At 41.3% G+C, this 23,765-nt stretch overlaps 1 protein-coding gene across 6 annotated transcripts in view; it reads right to left on the bottom strand.

Annotated features, from left to right (window-relative positions):
• The window catches only part of mrpl48 (mitochondrial ribosomal protein L48), a 40,258-nt gene extending 17,335 nt beyond the window's left edge, over positions 1–22,923 (bottom strand). Inside the window, exons 1-6 of one of the 6 annotated variants that reach the window (XM_033023184.1) lie at positions 22,830–22,917; positions 19,765–19,822; positions 14,906–14,943; positions 8,278–8,363; positions 4,960–5,129; positions 4,077–4,179 (exon numbers count right to left, since the gene is read on the bottom strand). In XM_033023184.1, coding sequence (XP_032879075.1) covers positions 4,077–4,179; positions 4,960–5,129; positions 8,278–8,363; positions 14,906–14,943; positions 19,765–19,822; positions 22,830–22,860 — 486 coding nt within the window. In that variant the 5' untranslated portion in view covers positions 22,861–22,917. Of the gene's footprint in view, positions 1–4,076; positions 4,180–4,959; positions 5,130–8,277; positions 8,364–14,905; positions 14,944–19,764; positions 19,823–22,775 lie in introns of all 6 variants that reach the window. The other 5 variants (XM_033023185.1, XM_033023186.1, XM_033023187.1 and 2 more) reach the window with 5 other exon arrangements.
• Positions 22,924–23,765: the final 842 nt, after the last annotated feature.

The following is a 23,765-nucleotide window of genomic DNA, read 5'->3' as shown; positions in this document are numbered from 1 at the left end:
CAGAAGTGAGAGGTTGAAAATGTCCGTAAAAACTCCCGCCAGTTGGTCCGCACAGGTTTTTAGAACACGACCGGGTATACCATCAGGACCAGGTGCTTTTCGGGGGTTCACCCCTCTGAAGGATTTCCTGACATCGGCCTCTGTGACTGAGACTGAAATGCCATCGCAGCGAATGGGGGATCGGGAAGGCACATCAGTATTCTCCCTGTCAAAGCGTGCGTAAAACGCATTGAGCTCGTCAGGGAGTGATGTTACACCGGCATTCGAGCTGCCTCCTGGTTTTGCCTTGTAGGAGGTGATTGCATTCAGACCCTGCCACAGCTGCCGAACATCTGTCTCGTCCTCCAGTTTGGAGCAGAAGTCCCTTTTGGCCTTTTTGATGGCCTTACCAAGGTCGTATCTGGTCTTCATGTAGGCCACTGTATCATTGGAGGTGAATGCCCTGTGTCTGGACTTCAGGAGAGTGCGGATCTCAAAGTTCATCCAAGGTTTCTGATTGGGAAACACTCGGAAGGTTTTTGTAGGGATGCAGTCCTCCACACATTTCTTTATGAAGTCTGTAACGACTGTGGCATATTCGTTCAAGTCCGTTGCCGAGTCCTTGAACATTGCCCAGTCTACAGACTCCAAACAGTCCTGGAGTTGTTCTTCTGCCCCCCCCGACCAGCTCTGAGCTGTCCTCACTTCTGGGGGTGCGCTCTTCAATTGCTGCTTGTAGGCAGGAAGAAGCAGCACCGCGGTATGGTTGGACTTACCAAAGTGAGGGTGAGGGATAGAACGATAGGCATTCTTGATGGTGGTGTAGCAGTGGTCGAGGGTGTTAGGTCCTCTGGTGCAGCATGAGACATGTTGGTGGAAGTTGGGGAGTGATTTCTTGAGGTTCGCCTTATTGAAGTCCCCAGCAATGGTGGTAAATGCCTCGGGGTAAGACGTCTGGTGTTTGTTGACCACGGCCTGCAGCTCCTCCAGTGCCAGACGGACGTCTGCCTGGGGTGGGATGTAGACCGCGGTCAGGATAACGGAGGTGAATTCTCTCGGGAGGTAGAAGGGACGGCACTTCACCGCCAGATGTTCAAGGTGTGGAGAGCAGGAGTTGGACAGGACTGCCACGTCGGAACACCACGCAGAGTTGACCATGAGGCAGACGCCCCCTCCTCTCCCTTTCCCAGATGCCAGGGTACGGTCCATGCGGTGGATGGAGAACCCTTCAGGCTGGACCGCTGAGTCTGGGGAGCTGGGGGTGAGCCATGTCTCTGTGAAACAGAACACAGAGCATTCCCTCAGCTCCCTTTGATAAAGCAGTCTTGCCCTTAAGTCCTCCACTTTGTTTTCAAGGGACTGTACATTAGCCAGTAGGATAGTTGGGAGAGGGGGCCGAAGTCCCCTGCGCTTCATTCTGACCTGAAGTCCTGCCCGACGGCCACGTTTCCGGACACAATGGAGGCTTCCCCTTTGTTTCCAGGTACTGTGCTTGCTGTACCTGCTGTTTCTGCGGACCTGCGCTGGAACGGGGATTCCCTCACAGACTGCAGCTCCAGCTCCGTAACGAACGGGGATTCCCTCAAAGTCGGCAGCTCCAGCTCCGTTGTTCCTGGAGGATCCAGCCCATCGGCTCTGGGGGTCATCCCGGGGTCTCCAGGTACCGTACCTGTATTCCTCAGTCGGGTCGGGAGTTCCACAGCCAGCGTGGGAAAATTTAAAGTCCGGGGTTCCCGCAGCTGCGGGAGATCGCGAAATTGCGAGAGCCTTGAGGTGCTCGAGCAGCTTGTCCGAAACGGCACCGATTTCTGCCGTTTTTCTGATCCAGGTAAGTTGTTGGAAGTTGTAGTTGAGCCTTTTATTTTCCGGAGCTCCGCAAAAGTGGCCACAGGAAGGCGCCATCTTGTCATATTCTTAAATATCAGGAAAACTTGGGATTTAATTTAGCAGTGATAAAATGATACTCATTGATCATCACACTTATATCCAGAGGCACTTTGTGGCAAACTATAATAATCAATAATTTGTAGGGTACCTGTTTTCTAGTGTGTATGACTTGTATGAACAGGTCAAGCAACAGCGTGCCCCTCTCAATCATTCAGATTATAAAACCCTCACAGGCATATAATTGAAGACAGGAAGCCACATTTGAATTGAAGACAGGGAACCTCATTTCAAAGTCAGTCAATTTTATTCGTCACATACACCTGAAGGTGCAGTGAAATGAATTTGCCAGCAGCGATATACTTAAAAAGAACACACAATAAGATTTAACACAACCATCCACCACAGCATTCTTCACTGTGGTGGAAGGCACAAAGTTCAGCCAGTCCTCCTTCCTTGTCCACCCGGGGCCATGAATGGTCGAACACACTCCGCGGCTTGGAGTGCCCAAATTGGCACTTTCCTACCGGAGTCCGCAGCTTCAGGATGTTATAGGCCACAGGCCGGCGATCGGAGCTCTCCTCGGGCGAGGGATCCCAGGTTCCGGATGGTAAGTCCACACCCCGCCCGTGGCTAGAAGCTCCGCAGACCATGGCATCAGGATGTTATAGGCTGCAGGCCAGCGGCCGGAGCTCTTCTCCGGCGAGGGATCCCAGGCTCCGCGATGGAAAGTCCACGCCGCGCCCACGGTTAGAAGCTCCGCAGACCGCGGCTTCAGGATGTCCTAGTCCGCGGGCCAGCGATCGGAGCTCTCCTCTCTGGCGTCCCCCGGCAAGGGTTCGCCTGCTCCGCGATGGAAAAAGTCCACGCTGCGCCCGCTGCTGATGCTCCGGGCCCGACTCCGGGAAAGGCCGCTCCAATCCAAGCTGTTGGGCCACGAGAGAGGAGGCAGAGAAGCGACCTTCTGCATTCTGACCTTCTTGTATTACATTTTAGCATCCATTTCTTTGATAGGAATTCCACGATTTTTGTTTCCTACATCATCCAGGAAAAAAGTCGCCTCTCTGTCGAAGGTGACTGAAGAACGGTTTCCCCCTTTCCCCCCTTCCCCCCCCCCCACCACCCCAACACAAGACACACCGAGAAACACCTTTGAACATCTTAAGTCGGTTCAATATCATAAAATCAAATCAAAATTAAAAGGTTATCTCCTTTTTAAAAAAATATTAGAATCTGCAGGAATGAGTCTCCACAATTCAGAAAAAAATTGAGTGGCTGTAATTAAAAATTTATCAAGCTATTAAAAAAATATAAGCAAATGGAAAAATCAAGATTTTCTGAAATAAAAACAAAACATAGCAAGTCCTTAATATGATCCGCTATGCTTTGCAGTCATTTAATGGACAACTACTGCAATTTCATACCCTACCTACAATTCCTGGCAAGGTGGTGACATGGAGTATTTCAAGAGAACTTGGATAGCAACTGCATTTAACATGTCTACATTTAACTGTGCATGCAGAAATGATGGAAGATCTTGTCAATTAACTTCTCCATACTAGTGACTGTCGGTAGCTTCATTGTGTATCAACAGGAAAATCCTGGCTACTGAATATCATCCTGGATGATGTAGGAAACAAAAATCGTGGAATTCCTATCAAAGAAATGGATGCTAAAATGGAATACAAGACACTAATGATACGTGGATCATTTGTAAAAGAACCAAAAAGCCTCCCTTATCCATAGTTCATGCATTATTTTGCAAATAAACTAATGCTCATTCTTAGAATCTAGAAAAAAAGTGTCAGATTTTGTATTTGGCCTTATTCTGTTCCTAGAACTTATGTAAAGTAAAATTTGTATTTAGAACCGATTCAAAATTAATTTGCAGGTGATAAAATTGATTATTTAAAAAATTTCTACAGACTTTATATAAATTAAATAAAAACGAATTCTTTAAATTAGTGTGACAATTAGTCCACAAATCCACACTTGCGGTTCCCCAATGGCATATTCCCGATTTCTGAAATGCCCCCCATAAGATTAATAAAATGTCCGTTATATTCTCGCGAACCAACCAGTGAGGTGTTCGTGAGTAGCAGTAGCACAGTTTAGGAGAATAATCAATTTCTTGTGTGCTAAACAAAATGTTGCACATAAATAACTTTTAATTGGTAAGTTTGGGATATTTTTAGTGATGAAACATGCAATACCTGTACAATTCTCTCATGGGTGAGAATCACAGCTTCCATGTTCATCTTGGTGCCTTTTTCCTGTAACTGTGAGATCTCAGTGGATTTGGTGGGCATTGCATAGCTGTGGAAGAAAAAAGTAGAAATATTTCTACCCATTACTTTAACATTTCAATAAAATTAAACATCAACAGTAATCGTAGAATGGATTTCAAGATTAATGTTATCACTGAATTAGTTTGAGAAGATCAATTGCATTGTTCATGTAGAATTTGTACTTTTTGTTTACATAAGACTTGGGGGTGATTTTCTAGAAGCTTGAAAAGAAAACCTTTCAATCATCATTTGATATACTGGTCAAGTCCATGACTCTCTTCCAAGTCACTTGCACCTTTATTTCCAGATTTTGAAGTGCCTTTAATCTGTGGAATCTGTGGAATTCTCTGCCACAGAAGGTAGTTGAGGCCAGTTCATTGGCTATATTTAAGAGGGAGTTAGATGTGGCCCTTGTGACTAAAGGAATCAGGGGGTATGGAGAGAAGGCAGGTATGGGATACTGAGTTAGATGATCAACCATGATCATATTGAATGGCGGTGCAGGCTCGAAGGGCCGAATGGCCTACTCCTGCACCTATTTTCTATGTTTCTATGTTAAGATTAGATTCCTGAATCTATTGCTTTATTTTGAGTCACACTATTTAATAAACACTATCTCTTAAGCTCTCAACCCATCTCTTCCTCAAATATATCACATAATCCAACTCTTAGGTCAAAACTCTGGATCACGCTTTATAATCTGTGGTTCATCTGCTTTGTCGATTCGATTTATTTTGAGTGTTCTTTGTGCTACATAAATACAAATTGTTGCCATTGCAATTGATTACATTTGGTATTTTTTTGCTACCTTTCCTCTACGTTGATTTTCAATTGGTTGCAGAGCTTATGGATGTACTGACTGTAGTGTTCCAAAATTGTCATGTCATGGCCAGTGACTTGGATATTGAGAACGCCATATTCTGTATCAGTGCCCATCTTGAGTTGCTTCATTTGTAGCTTCTCTTTTCTCTTCCGTTGCTGATGAATAATAAAAAATACATTTGCAATCTTTAGACAATATGCACTGAGAATGAAGGCAACAATATTTGTCTTAGCCCACTGTGATTGATCCTGGCTAACCTCCTACTCCTGGACCCATTACTCGATAAAATGCAGAAAATCCTTATTCTACAAGTCAATGGTGCTCCAGCAAAAACTCTGTCGCCTATGCTTATTCAACTAGAAGGCTACAGCAAATAATGTGCCAATTTCCACACACCGTGAAGGTCGGAGAGAAGCAGTAGCCAGAAGCAGCAAGAGCGAGTGTTGCCTGAAAGAAGGTGAGTCAGAGGGAACGAAGGTGGAACACAGATTTAAAAAGAAGGCAAAGGCCAGGTTGATTAGGTAGCAGATTAAAATAAGTGCAGCTGTAGTGGAGTGGCCTTGGTGAGTAAAGTGTGAGTCTTTGGCTCGTAAAGTGCGAGTCTTTGTCTCGAGAGTCTTTGGCGAGGAGGCTGAGGTGAGGAAACTACGCTCAAAGGCGGAGAAGGTGAAAGGCACAACCAATTGGCATCTATCAATGATCTATAGATACTGGATCAGTTCTTGTGGATTGGAGGGGAGGTAATGTTATCCCACTTTTTAAGAAAGGAGAGAGAGAAAGCACGGAATTATAGACAAGTTAGTTCTCACCAGAAATCTTTTTTGCCTATAGTTTTTATCCATTTTCTCTTTGAATCCCATCTGAAGATGTCTCAACAATCTCCACTGCCCCAACCATTTGAAAAACAGCATTTCTTAATGCCTTGGGGTTTTTTTTCCTACATGTTTTACTTGAACCCTTCATGATTCTAAGTAAAAAATAGGGGTGGCGCGGTGGCACAGCGGTAGAGTTGCTGCCTTTATGCCCCTGTCCCACCTTAAGAGCCAAAGACCCTGGTTCGAACCTGCCTATGGGTGCTTGTCTGTATGGAGTTTGTACGTTCTCCCCGTGACCGCGTGGGTTTTCTCCAAGAACTTCAGTTCCCTCCCACACTCCAAAGACTTACAGGTTTGCAGGTTAATTGGTTTGGTATGCATGTAAAAATAGTCCCTCGTAAAAGATAGTGTTAATGTGCTGGGATCGCTGGTCTGTGCGGGCTCGGTGGGCCGAAGGGCCTGTTTCCACACCGTATCTTTGAACCTAAACCGCCTCTCCAGTTTATCCAATAAAGATCCTCTTTGCTGGAATTACTCTCTCGTCTGTACTCTGGCACATTTTTGTTAGAAGTTGTGCTAATTATCCTGATGTTGCAGGGATACTTGGTATTTCATCTCTTGTCTGTTGTGTAATAACCAACCAGTGACCAGTTATTAGGATGCACCACTGCACTAGTTTGGATCAAATCTATTATTTCAGGTAGGTCTACTATGTTGCAGAGCACATTTACTGATTAACTCATTTGAGGTTAATTTATAGGGAATTTCTGGTTTAACCATTTACCTCTAGATAAGCAGTGTGCCAACATTGTAAGATATTCTAAACCTAGCTGGATAATTTGCTTGTAATTTATGACAGCAATTTGTACTGTTCTCTTAATTTTGCAGATTTTAGTGATCAGCCACACTAAAAATGGGTCTGAAGTTTTAGTTCAAAAGGTGAAATGTTAAAATGGGTGAGTCACACCAAAGATTACCTGCAGGTTTACCGGGATCATTAACCTAACCATCATCATCTTGCAACCCTGTGCAGAAAGCTGCTTCCACTGGGATTCTACATGCCATAAATATCACTGAAATTACTGAATTGTAATCAGATGGTCAAATGAACGAAGAGATACAAATCTTGCAGAATCCTGCAATAAAATGTACCCAAGGTCACAAAGACCTTCACCACGGCCTTCTTGTTAGCATTCTTTAAACTTGAATTATTCTTATAGCAAAAAGCAGCATTCGAATATCCTCTTCTTGACTCTGGCAGCCTACATAATAATATTAGCAATATAAATAATTTAGTCAAACCTTTTCAGAGTCTTAATAACAAACAGTCCAGAAATAGACTGACAAAGCAGAGCTTGAACCTTAAATTCTTCTCATACCAGCATACAGAACCAAATTAATGTCACCAGTCACTGATTTTACAGATCTATCTGCTACCAGTATCAACTCTGTGTTTTAAAAAAAAATTGATTTACGATGTAAATTGCCTAGACTGAATGATTGTATTGTAGAGGAGTAACAGGAGTTGCTGTGGCTGCCTAATGGCTCATAGGTCAATTTTTTGGCCATCAAATGCAAGCAGATTAAGAAAATTCCAGGTACAATCTCTAATGTATGCTGGGTTATGGAATTGGAGCCATGCCCCCAGTAGTGCCTCTGTTCCCAATTGCCAACCAATGACAACTGAAAAATGAACATTAACTTTTTTTTTGGTGATTATTGGATGAAAACAAATTCAAGTAGAAAATAACCGTACCAAAATTAATAACCTGAACACCAAGAACGGAAAGCAGCCATTTCTCTACAAATATTAGAACTTGTTTTTGTCAGGATTTGTATGCATTCTATAGCATTTTTCAATGGATCCATTTTTCAGCATTGAATGTGAAAAGCTTTACGATATTTTGGGGTCATGAAAGATGTCACATAAGAACAAATTCCTTATCCACAAGATGATGAGAAAACCAAAGGTGGAACACAAAGCTCCAGAAATTCTATAAGGACTGAATTTAAAGAGTGATAAAGAAAGCATGTATAACTGCTAAAAACATAATCAGGGCTGCGTCTACAGTATTGTCACATGGCATTCACAGCATCGTCGCATAGCTAATGGGCAATATTAATGGAGATCTCCAAAAAAATGATAAAGGTGGAAGAGTTGATCCTTTTAGCAGAGGCAGACAGACAACAGTAAATTAAGAAAGGAAAGCAAATCAACAGCCTATTTATTTAGAAACATAGAAAATAGGTGCAGATGGAGGCCATTCGGCACTTCGAGCCAGCACCGCCATTCATAGCTGATCGTCCCCTATCAATAACCTGTGCCTGCCTTCTCCCCATATCCCTTGACTCCACTAGCCCCTAGAGCTTTATCTAACTCTCTCTTAATATTAATTAATTTCAACAATATTAAATCACAACCATTAAATCATCCATTTTACAATCATCATCTTAATGAATTTAATCCAGATATACAAACAGTACTTACAATTTCTTTTGGCAGTAGATACTTGTACCTCCCAATCCCATGGGTGGGCATTGATCTATAATGCCTATTGCTGGAGATGCTAGTTCCTGAGTAGGCAAAAAGTAGAATTTATTTGCTTAAAATACATTGCCATGTCTCATCTCACAGTGGCTGTATAGTGTGAATTCAAAATAACACAAAGTAACTGAGCCCACTCTTTGAAAACCAATAATAGCATTTTCTGTACCAAAACCTTAATAGGATTACATCTATTTTGTTTATTTTCTAACATCCCTTAATCTGTGCTTTTATCTAGGTTTACCTAGTTTTGGATGGATTTATTAAAAAAATCACAAAATCATAACACAAATCATATAAAGAAAAATGTGTAAATGATGAAAGGATTAAAGGAAAATAAAAGATAACAAACATGAACTATGAACAAGCATTCAAATGAACAGATCGGTCAACATTTGAAAGGGGAAAATGGAAAGAGGTTATGATGGTAAGTTTTATCAGAATTGAAAAGCTGTTGATTTTGTAATCCTTAAACCAAATTAGAAAATACAAAATCCTGCAAATTGTGGAAATCTGAAAGAATGGAGATCAGACAGTATTAGTGGATAGAGAAAAACAGTTACCATTTCAGGGTGAAGGTAGACAAAAGTGCTGGAGAAACTCAGCGCGTGCGGCAGCATCTATGGAGCGAAGGAAATAGGCAACGTTCAGACTGAAGAAGGGTTTCGGCCCGAAACGTTGCCTATTTCCTTCGCTCCACAGATGCTGCCGCATATGGGTGCTTCATACTTAGAAATATGAATGTAGCTATGACTTGATTAGATGAAACAAAACGAGTGACAGGAATGGATAGAATAGCATAACCATGTCTCTATGGCTCCTATTGTAAAGAGGGTAAAAAATACATGAAAAATATAAAAAGTATGAAAACTACCATTGTAAAATAGTGACATAAGGAAGAAAGGCAAGGATATCTAAACATAAGAAATAATTTGCTGTAAAGTTAGTCATTCGATTATTCTTGGCAGAGGTGTGGGAGAAGAGCTCAATGCATGAGTGGGAAGCTTTTACGCAATGACCACAAGCGAAATGAAATAATCTCTGCTCCCCAAGTCTTACCTACAGACCTGAGGCCCAGGCTCAATGACGGTGCTCTGCAGTGAATGCTGCTTGACCAAGGCTTTCCAGATCAATCAGACATGGGAAGGATTCTAGCAACGGACAGTGGAAATGCTGAATTCCTTAAAACCTTGTCACTGTTTCAGAGCTTTATCTTTCCAGTTTTACAAATGGCACGCGAGCCATTTGACCTTTCTGTCCTGGGCCTCTTCCATTGTCACAGTGAGGCCTAGTGCAAATTGTAGGATTAGCGCCTTGTATTTCGCTTGGGTAGCTAACATCCCAGTGGTATGAACATTGACTTCTCTAACTTCAAATATCCCTTGCTTTCCCTCTCTCTCCATCCCCTCCCCCTTCCCAGTTCTCCCACCAGTCTTACTGTCTCCGACTACATTCTATCTCTGACACGCCCACTCCCCTGACATCAGTCTGAAGAAGGGTCTCGACCCCAAACGTCACCCATTCCTTCTCTCCAGAGATGCTGCCTGTCCCTCTTAGAAACATAGAAAATAGGTGCAGGAGTAGGCCATTCGGCCCTTCGAGCCTGCACCGCCATTCAATATGATCATGGCTCTTATTCCAGCATTTTATGTTTACCTTTGATCTGCAGATCTGAACCAGCATCTGCAGTTCTCAAAGGTTCATTTATTGTCACATACACCAATTGGTGTAGTGAAATTCAAGTTGCCATTGCAGCACACTAATAAGAATACAACACAACATTAAAGACGAATTTAACATAAAACATAAAAACACAATGGCTCCCACTGTGGGGAAAGACACAGTCCAGTCCCCATCCCCTTGTCCACCCATAGTCAGGCCTATTGAGGCCTCCGCAGTCGCCGCTACGGGGCCCGATGTTTCAGGCCCTTCTCGCCGGCTTGGGATGCCTGGAACGGCCGCTTCCTTACCCGCGGTTTCCGCTGGACGAAGCTCCACCACTGGCGATCTCAGCGAAAGATCCCAGGCTCCAAGGTGTTAAAGTCAGCACTGCCGCCCGCGGCTGGCCACTCCACAGACAAAAAAAAAGTGAAAGGACGGACAGCTGCAGGCAGGGCAGCCATACCCTACTGGACGGCGTCCCCTTCTTTCCTACACATTGAAAATTATAATCTCCATCGCCATTCTGTGCATTGATCAAAATTTCCCAACAAACAAATATTCGAAACAATAAAAGCCTATGCTTTCTACAAATTAAGTAAATATATATATTTACTTGCTCTCCTCCCTAAAGTTTCCCATCATTAAAGATAATTTAATAACTGTTCATCACAAATAACTGTTGAATATGATCTACCTCCTTAACAGAGACCTTCCTATCAATACAGTTGCTATTGGACAATTGATGGGAACATGTTTGACATAAAGCAGAAATGTATTAAGCAAATTAAACAAGTATGTTCTGTGAGATCCACAAACACTTTTGTCATACAATGTGAATTAATATACAAGATTTAAAAGGCAAACAAAATTACCAGCATCTGCAGATCTTTCCTACACATTATGAACTTATTAATTGTGTTTCTTGGATCCACATCAACATGGTCAACAATTTTACATCTATAATCCAGTTAGCTGTTTATAATAATGAAAACATATCTACAGCAGGATTTAGACACATTGATAATTGATTCCTTCGCATTTATTTGAATTATTGACACTGCTATGCAGTTCTGGAATTCTCAGTCTGGTGATTATGACACATTATTGCAATGACACAATTTTCATTCCCACTTTTCCCTGGAGTTAAATAAACATATAAGTAGTCACATTAACATCACTACTGCGACAATTGCAGTCTCCTTTTGATAATAAAGCCCTGAAAATGTATTCATACATTGAAAGGCATCAGGTGCAGCACTTGCAGGAATTTCTTTTTAAATCAGATCTAAACTGGCACATGTTGGTTCTAAGAACCCCTCAGCAAAATGCTGGGGAAGTACTCTGCCAACACAGGATTACATCTGCAGACTGATAGTGAACAGTTGTCAGAAAGTTTGGGAATTCAGTACTCATGCATGCATGGAAATATTGAACTTCTGCATCTAATGCTCATCCTCTATGATAATGGGGCCCAAACTGTATGAATTATAGATAAGACTGAAGCATTCACAACCATGTTCAGCTAGATGTCTGAGTGGAAGATGTCGAGTTGAGTTAATTGTCATATGCACAAGTGTGGTTAGCTCCAGTTGCAAAGAAAGGCTTACTTGCAGCGGCAGCACAGAGATTCAGACAACACAGAATATAATTTAAGGTAGCGAAAAGAAAAAGATTGTGCAAAACAAGACACTTTTTGAGAAAACACAATTAGAAACAAATCCATGGAAGTGCGATAGATGCCCCATAGTTGTTGAGGTACGATTAGGTTTATGCAGATCGGTTAAAGAACTAGAAGCTTGTATGAAAGTAGCTGTTTCTGAACCTGGTAATGTGGGACCTCAGGCCTCATACAGCATGGAAACAGGCCCTTCAGCCCACTGAGTCTGCACTGCCCAGCGATCACCTGCACACTAGCTCTATCCTACACACTGGGGACAATTTACAGAAGCAAATTGACCCACAAACCTACACGTCTTTGGAATGTAGGAGGATACAGGAGCACCCAGAAAAAAACCCCACTCTATCACAAGGAGAACATACATACTCCCTACAGACAGCACCCATAGGCAGAATTGACCCTGGGTCTCTGCCACTGTGAGACAGTATGTCTATCTTCTCCTGAACTAATCATGCATCTTGCTAAGCTATTCCGATGTAGTTAGAACAGTGATATCTACCTTACAGTGCCCTCCATAATGTTTGGGACAGACCCATCATTTATTTATTTGCCTCTGTACTCCACAATTTGAGATTTGTAATAGAAAAATATCACATGTTGTTAAAGTGCCATTGTCAGTTTTATTGAAGGGTGTTTTTATACATTTTGCTTTCACAATGTAGAAATTACAGCAGTGTTTATACATAGTACACCCATTTCAGGGCACTATAATGTTTGGGACACATGGCTTCACAGGTGTTTGCTCAGGTGTGTTTAATTGCCTCCTTAATGCAGGTATAAGAGAGCTCTCAGCACCTAGTCTTTCCATCACCGTTGGAAACGTTTATTGCTGTTTATCAACACGAGGACCAAAGTTGTGCCAATGAAAGTCAAAGAAGTTTGGAACATCATTAAGAAGAAAGAATTACGAAGAAGTATAAAACATCTGTAGTTCTTTCTTAAACATTAAGAAGAAAGAGATCAGTGGTGAGCTTACTAATTGTAAAGGGACTGGCAGGCCAAGGAAGATCTCCACAGCTGATGCCAGAAGAAATCTCTCTATGATAAAGAAAAATTCCCAAACACCTTGTCCGACAGATCAGAAACACTCTTCAGGAGTCAGGTGTGGATTTGTCAATGACCACTGTCAGCAGAAGACTTCATGAACAGAAATACAGAGGCTACACTGCAAGATGCAAACCACTGGTTAGCTGCAAAAATGGGAAGGCCAGGTTACAGTTTGCCAAGAAGTACTTAAAAGAGCAAACACAGGTCTGGAAAAAGGTCTTGTGGACAGATGAGACGAAGATTAACTTATACTAGAGTGATGGCAAGAGCAAACTATGGAGGAGAGAAGAAACTGCCTAAGATCCAAAGCACACCACCTCATCTGTGAAACACGGTGGTGGGTGTGTTATGGCCTGGGCCATAACACACTGTACTAACTGTAGTCTTGTAGGTCTGTGTCCAAGATGGCTGCCGTGAAGGGAGAGTGGACGCTGGCACGAATTGGTTGCCGCTGCTCTCTCTTCACACTGTGTTTTTGATTTTCTGTTTTTGGATTGAATTCTGTTTTTAATTTGTGTCTCTGTGATGTCTTTATTATTTGTTATATTCCGATTATATGTTATTCCGATTAAATGTCTATTATTGTTATGTCTGTATTCTTTCTTTATGTGCTGCACGGAGAGGACGCTGGCGCTGTTTGTTCGCCGCTTCTCCGTTTGCTATTGTCTGTTACTATTGTAAAGCGACTTTGAGTCTTAGAAAAGCGCTATAAAAATAAAATTTATTATTATTATTATTATTATGTATGGCTGCTGAAGGTACTGGCTCACTTATCTTCATTGATGATACAACTGCTGATGGTAGTAGCATAATGAATTCTGAAGTGTATGGACCATCGTTTCTCGACCATTTTACCCTTGTGGAACCCTTGATATAATTTTCATGTCTCAGGGAACCCCTACATAAAATTTTTTATATATCTTTATTAATCTCTTTCATTTCATATAATTAAAAGTTCATAATGCAAACATAATATATTTTTCTGATGCCTGGTTTAAGCAAAAACTTACGTGTTTCTCAAGCTTATTGACAATGCAAAAAAAGAGAAAACTGAAATCAAACTGCTTGTTCAAGAGACGTCATAAGGAGGTTTTTATTCACACAAAAAAAACAACCATATCTGTAAAAACAACTCCTGTCCCCTGACCACTAAAGGCAGTTTCACACTGGCGCCATATAGACGTCGCTAATGATAAATGATATAGCAGGTTGATGACTTTATTATAATACCCAAGAATTTTCCAAGAATATGCCGCACATGTATAATAAAATTACGAATATGAAATTAAACACAAAAATGACTCAAAAATGCATTTACATATGATTAGCCTATTTATCACTATTTCCCACGGAATCCCGGTTGAGAAACGCTGGTATAGAAACATCTTATCTGGTCAAGTTCAAACAAATGCCTCAAAACACATTGGCCGGCGGTTCATTCTACAGCAAGACAATGAACCCAAACATACTGCTAAAGTAACAAAGGAGTTTTTCCAAAGCTAAAAAATGGCCAATTCTTGAGTGGCCACGTTTTTCACCTGATCTGAACCCAATTGAGTATGCCTTTTATATGCTGAAGAGAAAACTGAAGGGACTAGCCCCCAAAACAAGCATAAGCTAAGGATGGCTGCAATACAGGCCTGGCAGAGCATCACCAGAGAAGACACCCAGCAACTGGTGATATCCATGAAACCCAGCAAGCAGTCATTGCATGCAAAAGATATGCAACAAAATACTAGACATGACTACTTTCATTTACATGACATTGCTGTGTCCCAAACATTATGGTGCCCTGAAATGGGGGGACTATGTATAAACACTACTCTAATTTCTCCATGGTGAAACCAAAATGTATAAAAAATGGCCTTTATTAAAATCTGACAATGTGCACTTTAACCACATGTGATTTTTTTTCTATTACAAATCTCAAATTGTGGAGTACAGAGGCAAATAAATAAATGATGGGTCTTTGTCCCAAACATTATGGAGGGCTCTGTACATGTGTAAAATTGAATAGATAAATAAATCGGATCTAAGAATATTAAGAAGTATAGTGAAACGAGGTAAGGGGTTTAGCATTAAATAGCAGAGTGTTCTTATGAGTCCATATAGCTTGGAATATTTATCATAAATTATTTCAGCAAGACAAAATATTTGTAATAGAGGAAATAAAATCTATCTAACCTGTTAATGACAAAGGAAGTTGTCTTAAAGATGTAAACCTGAAAAAGAAAAAGACCAGTGAAAGTCCATTTTCTGCCACAAAGATGCAGACGTAATTAGAAAATTACTTTCATTTTAAAGACATTATTATTTTGTGAGGTCCAAAATACTAACAAATGAAAAGTATCCAAAATTATATAGACACTTAAGACGCTGAAAATGGAGTTCAGTGAAGAGGGAAAACCATTGTTATTTTAGGTCAATAGCCATTCATCAGAGGTTAGCTAATGAACATATTTTAAGCTTCAGTGAAGGGATTGGGTAGAAAGACCATGGGTAATGTCTGTTCATGGAGATGGTACTGGACTGACTGAGAGAGGAAGGTGAAGACATGTTCATTGATGTTCATCTGTTGGAGATGATACAGATAGGAGATGATGAAATATTGGAATTGTGAAGTATGAAATTAAACAGAAAGCCAGAAATACTCAGGAGGTCAAGTAGCATCTACAGAGAGAGAAAAACAAAGTTAACATTACAAATTGATGACCTCTAATCAGAATTGATCAGTACTGATACAAACTGGAAAGGTTTACAATTTGGAAATACTGAATTCAATATTACGTATCGAGGGTTACAACACGCCTTGTCAGAAGATCAGATAATCACTATTTACAATACAAAAGGAGACCATAACACCTATTAGATCCATGCGACCTACCATCAGAGCAATGCCATCAGTGGCATTCCCCTTTTCTTTATTTCTAGGTAACACTGGTATTTATTCTCTCTCATGTCCATCTCTTTCCCTTTGGATGTTTTTTTTGTAGCCTCTCACCTACACTCAAAGTAATTTACAGTATTGGGATGTGGAACACCCGGGAACCTACACGATCACAGAGAGAACTGGCAAACTCCACATTGCAGAGGTCAGGATGGAAGCCAGAGAGCTAAAACTATGATTCAGCAGCATTAAATATCACCTCACCTCCCTCTACACTGAAACACTGCTGTAAATTACCTTCTAAATTAATCTGCCATTTCCTTGCTTTCTAATATTATTTCCCCAGATTCGCTATCTATAGGACTACTGGCTACTTTAAAAAAAGAAAAAAACTCTAACCAACTCTTGTATTTCTGACTAGCTTCATTTTGTACAATAATCTTCCCTTTCTGATTAACCTTTTAATGATTCTTGGCTCTCTTAAAACAAATTTGTCCAATCTCAAGAGTCAAGAGTGTTTTATTGTCATATGTGCCAGATGGGACAATGAAATTCTTGCTTCTTAATCTGTGACCTGCCATCCAACTTTGTTGCAATTGTGTGCTTTTTCCTCATGTCTGATACTAGCTTTAACTTGGGATGTCTGTTTTAAACACGAAGCCAAGAAAAAGATAAACTCCTCTGCTCACACATGATCCATATCCATCCATATCCATGTCCCAATGTTTGGTTAATCTTGACTGCTGGCTCCTCCACCTCTTGCCATTTTATCTCTTCCCTTTCCACCAACCAGGGATGAAAACGATGCTTCCAGGTGAAGTAGCAAGTCACTATTTTTTTTTAATGTGTACTGCATTCAGTGCTCTTGTGCATCTCCTCTACATTGGGGAAATCAAATATGGATTGGCTGACTGCATTGCAGAACTCCTCTCTTTAATTTGAATATTGATGTGGTATGTTATAACCCTCTGGACTTCATAATGAATTCAAAAATTTCAGGTAACCAGATTTAAGGGCCTGTCCCACTTACGCGACCTTTACAGGCGACTGCCACCACCCGTGATAGGTCACCGAAATTTTCAACATGTTTTCAACACATTTTCAACACAGCTACGACTCTGGAGATCTCTCATGACCATACAGGCAACCCCTGGCGACATGTCGCAGGTGACCTCTCACGACCATAGGAGACCTCCTCTAACGACCATACAGCCTGTATGGCCGTGAAAGGTCTCCAAAGAGTTGTAGTGTCTTTCTGGTCACCGCAGAATTTTCAACATGTTGAAAATTTCGGCAACCTATCACGGGTGCCGGCAGTCGCCTATAAAGGTCGCGTAAGTGGGACTGGTAGAATTGTCCTTTATATCATAATTTTCTCTTTTAAATTCATAGTTCCAGCATCTGCAGTTTTTATTTTCCTTTTCTAACTTGATATTGTAGTTTATAAGCCAAACAGACATCAGCATATAAAAGAAATGCTGAAATGAAAACAGGAAATACTTAAAATAATCAGCAGATTGAAGAAATGGACAGGCTAATGTTTCGGTTTGATGATCTTTCATCACTTGATCAAATTTAAATGTTAACTTTGTTTCTCTTTTCTCAGATGCTACCTGACCTGCTAAGTACTTCAAGCATTTTCTGGCTTTATTTAAGAATGATATAGGAATACTTTGAATGTGCAGAAAAGATGGTTAATGATATTACAAATATACATCAACGATAGATGCCTGAATGATTCTAGAAAACCATATATCTTCACAATATTGTTAACCTACTGATTTAGAATGAAAAAAACGTACAATTACATCACCAGACCATCGAATGTATGATCCATCGATGTATTCAAGTGAGAGTTATCTATAGCTCCTAGGGCTAACAGAATCAAGGGATATGGGGTGAAAGCAGGAATAGGGCATTGATTCTGGATGATCGGCCATGATCATATTGAATGGCGGCGCTGGCTCGAAGGGCAGAATGGTCTACTCCAGCACCTATTATCTATGAATGTTACTCTGTCCTAAAGATGATTTGTTGCTCTAAATTCTTCTTCGTTATATGTCATAAATGTTCCTTTCATTGGTTTAACCTATGCTCTCCTTTCTCATGTTCCTATGTCCTTATATTCTGCATACCTTGATGTCGATCAAAAAACTGGAATCCTTAAATCTGATAGGCGTGACAAAGCGCCTTCGATATGAAGGATTAATTCTGTTTCTCTTTCCACAGACGCTGCTTGAGCTGCTGAGTGATCCCAGCTTTTTCTGCTTCTATACCTTGAATGCAGTCAACTACAGCTGATTTTATATGATTTTAGCAGGTAAAGAACAGGGTAAGCTACAAATTGGATCTTACCAATTATTTGCAACACTAATTGAAACCCATATCAGATGGACCTTAATCTCATTATTGTTTCAATTTCACGTTTGAGATTACAGAAATCAAGCACCGTTGCTCCAGGATACAGGATTAATAATTAAGGAATTAAGCGTCTTGACCTGAAATGTCATCCATTCCTTCTCTGCAGAGATGCTACCTGCCCCGTTGAGTTTCTCCAGCATTTTGTATCTACCTTTAATAATTAAGGACATGGATGAAGAATCAGATACGTTCAAAGTTGGAAAGCTTTGGAATTCTCTGTCCCAGAAGACTGTTTAGTATTTTAAAGAATTACCTTAGGATACATTTCAGGACAACAAGGGAATTGTGGAATAAGTTAGAAGATCGCTGGCCCTCCACTCCGCTCTGGACCACTTGGACAACAAAAACTCATATGTCAGGCTGTTATTCATCGATTACAGCTCGGCATTTAACACAATCATCCCCTCCAAGCTGGTTACCAAACTCGCAGAACTGGGTCTCTGCGCATCCCTCTGCAATTGGATCCTCGACTTCCTCATTCACAGACCACAGTCTGTTCGTATTGGTGGAAGTGTGTCAGCCTCGATAACAATCAGCACGGGAGCACCTCAAGGCTGCGTGCTCAGCCCCCTGCTGTACTCACTCTATACTCATGACTGCGTAGCCAGTCACAGTGCGAACTCCATCATCAAGTTCGCTGACGACACCACTGTTGTGGGACGTATCACTGATGGGGATGAGTCAGAGTACAGAAGAGAGATCGAGCAACTGTCCATATGGTGCCAGCACAATAACCTGGCCCTCAACACCAGCAAAACCAAGGAACTGATTGTGGACTTTGGAAGGAGTAGGAGGGGGACCCACGGCCCCATTTATATCAACGGGTCGATGGTTGAAAGGGTCAAGAGCTTCAAATTCCTGGGCGTGCACATCTCTGAAGATCTTTCCTGGTCCGAGAGCACTAATGCAATTATCAAGAAAGCTCATCAGCGCCTCTACTTCCTGAGAAGATTACGGAGAGTCGTTTTGTCAAGGAAGACTCTCTCTAACTTCTACAGGTGCACAGTAGAGAGCATGCTGACGGGTTGCATCGTGGCTTGGTTCGGCAATTTGAGCGCCCTGGAGAGGAAAAGACTACAAAAAGTAGTAAACACTGCCCAGTCCATCATCGGCTCTGACCTTTCTTCCATCGAGGGGATTTATCGCAGTCGCTGCCTCAAAAAGGCTGGCAGTATCATCAAAGACCCACACCATCCTGTCCACACACTCATCTCCCTGCTACCTTCAGGTAGAAGGTACAGGAGCCTGAAGACTGCAACAACCAGGTTCAGGAATAGCTACTTCCCCACAGCCATCAGGCTATTAAACCTGGCTCGGACAAAACTCTGATTATTAATAACCCATTTTCTGTTATTTGCACTTTATCAGTTTATTTATTCATGTGTGTATATAGTTATATTATGGTATATGGACACACTTATCTGTTTTGTAGTAAATACCTACTATGTTCTGTTGTGCTGTAGCAAAGCAAGAATTTCATTGTCCTATACAGGGACACATGACAATAAATTCACTTGAACTTGAAGAGCAGGGTTACAATAGATTATCTTGTTGAATGATGAAGCAGGGTCAGAGTCAAAACCCCACTTCTCCACATTTTCCATGTGTTTTGTAAATGAGCAGATAATATTTTTTTTTAAACAATAAAGTATGCTTGTAATCTAACATAGCACTATTTTACAACAAAATAGTAAATATATTTTCACAACACATGCTTCCAGTTTGAAGCCCCTACCTGACGACCATAGCAGCAGCTTGTTTAAGGAGGATTGCATTTCTCACACATGGGACCTAAGAGCAAGATAGGAGAATATATGATGAAAAATTGCATTTGAATTCACAGGAACAGAAGGAAATAAGAGCAGGAGTGGGTCATTTAGGCCTTCAAGCCTGCCTGGCATTCAATATGATTGCGGCGGATCTATGCTGGCCTCTTCTGTGCCAGTTCCCCATAACTCTGAATTCCTCAATCTTTCAAATATTTATCAATCTCCATCTTAAATGCATCCAATGATCTGGCCTCCAGCACCCTCTGGGACAGAGAATTCCAGTGATTCACAACCCTCTAAGGAAGAAAATTATCTGTGGACTAGGCATAGAGAGCCCCCTTATTTTATAACTATAGACACCCCCACACCCCTGTGACAATATCTCAACATCTCTCCTTTAACTGCCCTATGAGTATGAGACTTACTGCATTCATTACAAATAATTAACTGGTCACAATTTGATAAATTAGTTGAGTTGAGATGTGAAAAAGTCAACAACAGCAAGTCTTCTTTCTTTGTTAATTTCACTCCTTCTCTATTGATGATAATGCTTTGCTTGGGTACCGATGCACGGGCAGCAATCACCTCCAGTAAATCAATCAAGTGATCATTATTCACCTACAAGAAAAGAGTAACTCAGTAAGTCAGTCAACATATCTGGAGGACATGTACATGTGATGTTTCAGGTCAGGACCTTTCTTCCAACTGAGTATTGTGCGGGTGTGATGTTTGAGGTTAGGATCTTCTTCGAACTGAAAGCTGGAAAAGAGGTGGGTCCAACTAAATGAGAGTAAGTCTGAGGTCATCCTTCTCGGCCCCTCGGACTCAATCAAAATGATAGCAGGCAGCCTTGGAAGCCTTACCCCACTACTCAAACCTCACATCAAAAACCTCGGCGTGATATTTGACTCAGCACTGAAATTTGACAAACAAGTCAATGCCGTGGTAAAAGCTAGCTTCTTTCAGCTTCGGACGATAGCTAAAATAAAACAAATCCTCCACTTTGATGACCTCGAAAAGATCATCCACACATTTATCTCCTCCCGCCTAGATTACTGTAACTCTCTTTACACTGGCATCAGCCAATCTTCCCTGTCCCGCCTGCAACTGGTCCAAAACGCCGCAGCAAGACTCCTGACGGGCACCCGAAAAAGGGACCACATAACCCCAATCCTGGCCTCTCTCCACTGGCTCCCTGTGCGGTTCCGTATACATTTCAAGACCCTCCTCTATGTCTACAAAGCCCTCAATGGGCTTGCCCCCTCCTACATTAAAAGTCTTCTCACCCACCACTCCACCTCCAGGTCCCTCAGATCGGCCGACTTGGGGCTGCTGAATATCCCGCTGTCTAGGCGTAAGCTTAGGGTGACCGCGCCTTTGTGGTTGCAGCTCCTAGACTGTGGAGCAGCATCCCCCTTCCCAACAGAACTGCCCCCTCCATTGACTCCTTTAAGTCAAGACTAAAAACTTATCTATACTCCCAAGCCTTTCCTGACGTCCACTGAGCGAGGGCTATATGTATATAGTTTGTTTGTTTATACTATACTTATAACAAATGTAAAGCACTTTGGCCAACGAGAGTTGTTTTTTAAATGTGCTATATAAATAAATGTGACTTGACTTGACCAAAGCATGGCATGTAAATAGGTGGATACAGGTGAGGGGAGTTTGTAGATGGGAGGACAAAGGCTAGAGACGAAAAGGGGACAAAATGGTGTGAAATAGTCCAGACAAAAAATAGTTTTTTGTTCATGTCCTCCAGAGGCCTGACCCACTGAATTACTACAGCACTTTGTGAACCTTGTATTTCCATTATTCACATACATATCTTGGCACTGTCAAAACCTATTCACTTCAAGCATATATTCAGTTTTAGCATACACTTCTGGCAGAGTGCTACCCAGTGATTAGAAAATAAATCTGAATTTCACACACCAAATTATTAGACAGATATATAGGGCCTCCAACATAGTTCAGAAAGCCTTGTGCTTCCCAAGTTCAATTACACTTCAATATAAATTCTGAACCATCGCACAAGTTAAGCTTAAAATGAGGCAATTTAAAAAAAAATGTTATACAAGAAGGAAAACAATGAAGACTAAGTCTATTATATAGGAATGTTTTGGTATTACATTGGCCACTGAGAAACACAAAATGACAATCTGCTATATCTCATCAATGAAAAAACATAGCATGCTCATGCCAGTAGAATACGTTTCCTTCTGTTCTATGTTAAAATACATTTTCCTTCCTGCTTCTGAATATTATTTCTGATGAGCTGTCAAGAAACACCAAATATTTAAACTGTTTCCCATTTAAAATTTATGTTAGTATGCAATATTATCACTTTTCATCAATAGCAAAGTAAGCAGCACATGCAAACACCATGTTTATTGCCCTGGACAATGGTTTGGTGGGCAATTACTAAAATTGAAGAACCCTCATTCTTACACAATTGTTCAAAAAAAACCTAGCTTAATCTTTTTCATATAAGGGTCTTGCTTTTATATGGCACCATTCAATCCTTTCACTACATCGTAGAGGTCCACAGCCAATGTGTGCCACAGGTGCCTGTGTGACAATAACCAAGTTTAGTGACAGTGCTATTTAATAGGGGATCAGGTGCCAACCAAAACATCACAGATTTTTCCCTTGCTCTTTTTGGAATGGGCCAGTGGGGTTTTTCTGTGTCAACTGCGAAGGAAGATTGGATCCCGATTTAATATTTTACTCAAAACATGGTATTGCACTACAGTTGGGCTGGACTTTCCTGATCAAGACTCCGGAGTGAGACCCGATAATCCGCCACCGACCCCCGCCTCCCGACATGATCTTAGGTCCTCTGTATGTTTAAAAGTGGGAGAGAGAGAGAGATGCCAGCAGTTTCCGTAAGATGCTCAGAAAAGTATTATTTTATTAAACAGAAAAGCCCTGGCCCATCACACCCGCTCATTCTGTGCATTTACAGTAGACTCACACGCAACTCCATGGAACTGCTCTTATCACATAAAACAAGGACTCTCTGTTGCAATGCAAGTCACCTTGGTCAGGACAGGATTCATACTTGGAACAAAACTACAGCACCAACCAGTCCAGGCCCCACAGCTTAAACCCCCGCCGGAAACCGGCCCCTGGAATCTCCCGCTGCAGCACCAACAACTAACGTTCCGGCTTCAGTCTGGTTCACCAAATACATTCACAATCAAAAGAAAAATGTAACAAAAGGGAATCATATATTTAAAGAAGAATTTAAATTGAATTGAAACAGAGAATGTTAGTTTATATAGATGGATGAAAATAAAAAGAGTGAGGCAACCGAAGTTATTTAATTACTGTCAGTGAATGACAGTGTGGGATGTGTACATATTCAATACAATACAATACAATACGGTTTATTTGTCACATTGCACATAAGTGCAAGTGAAATGAATATGTCAGCAGCGGTACAATTATAAAGAACACATACAAAAACACAATAAAAATTTAACATAAACATCCACCACAGCATTCATCACTGTGGTGGCAGGCACACAATTTGGCCAGTCCTCCTCCATTTTCCCCCGTGGTCGGGACCTCAACCCTCCGCAGCCGTTGCTGCGGGCGTCCAGATGGTAAAAGGGCAAGGTACAAGTCCAGGTAAGTCCAGAGTCGGCTCTTCCCCACCGGAGACCGCGGCTTTAAGATGGTGTAGGCCGCAGGCCGGCGGTCGAAGATTTAAAGTTTAAAGTTCCCGCCGCGCCGCAGCCAGAAGCACCGCAGTCCGCAGGGCCGGCGGTGGAAGGACCCTTCTGTTGTGGTGCTGCAAGTAAGAATTTCATTGTTCTATCTGGGACATATGACAATAAAACACTCTTGACTTGAAATTCTTAAAAATATATATTTTAGTATGATTTGTTTTGTAAAGAAGAAAATAAATGTTTAAATATGATTCATTTTTAGCTCTCTTAAAGTAATGATAAATCTATTA

Source organism: Amblyraja radiata, chromosome 6, assembly GCF_010909765.2.
Source record: "Amblyraja radiata isolate CabotCenter1 chromosome 6, sAmbRad1.1.pri, whole genome shotgun sequence".
Classification (NCBI taxonomy): Eukaryota; Metazoa; Chordata; class Chondrichthyes; order Rajiformes; family Rajidae; genus Amblyraja; species Amblyraja radiata.
The sequence above is the reverse complement of the archived record's forward strand: the minus strand, read 5'-3'. Positions and strand labels throughout refer to the sequence as shown.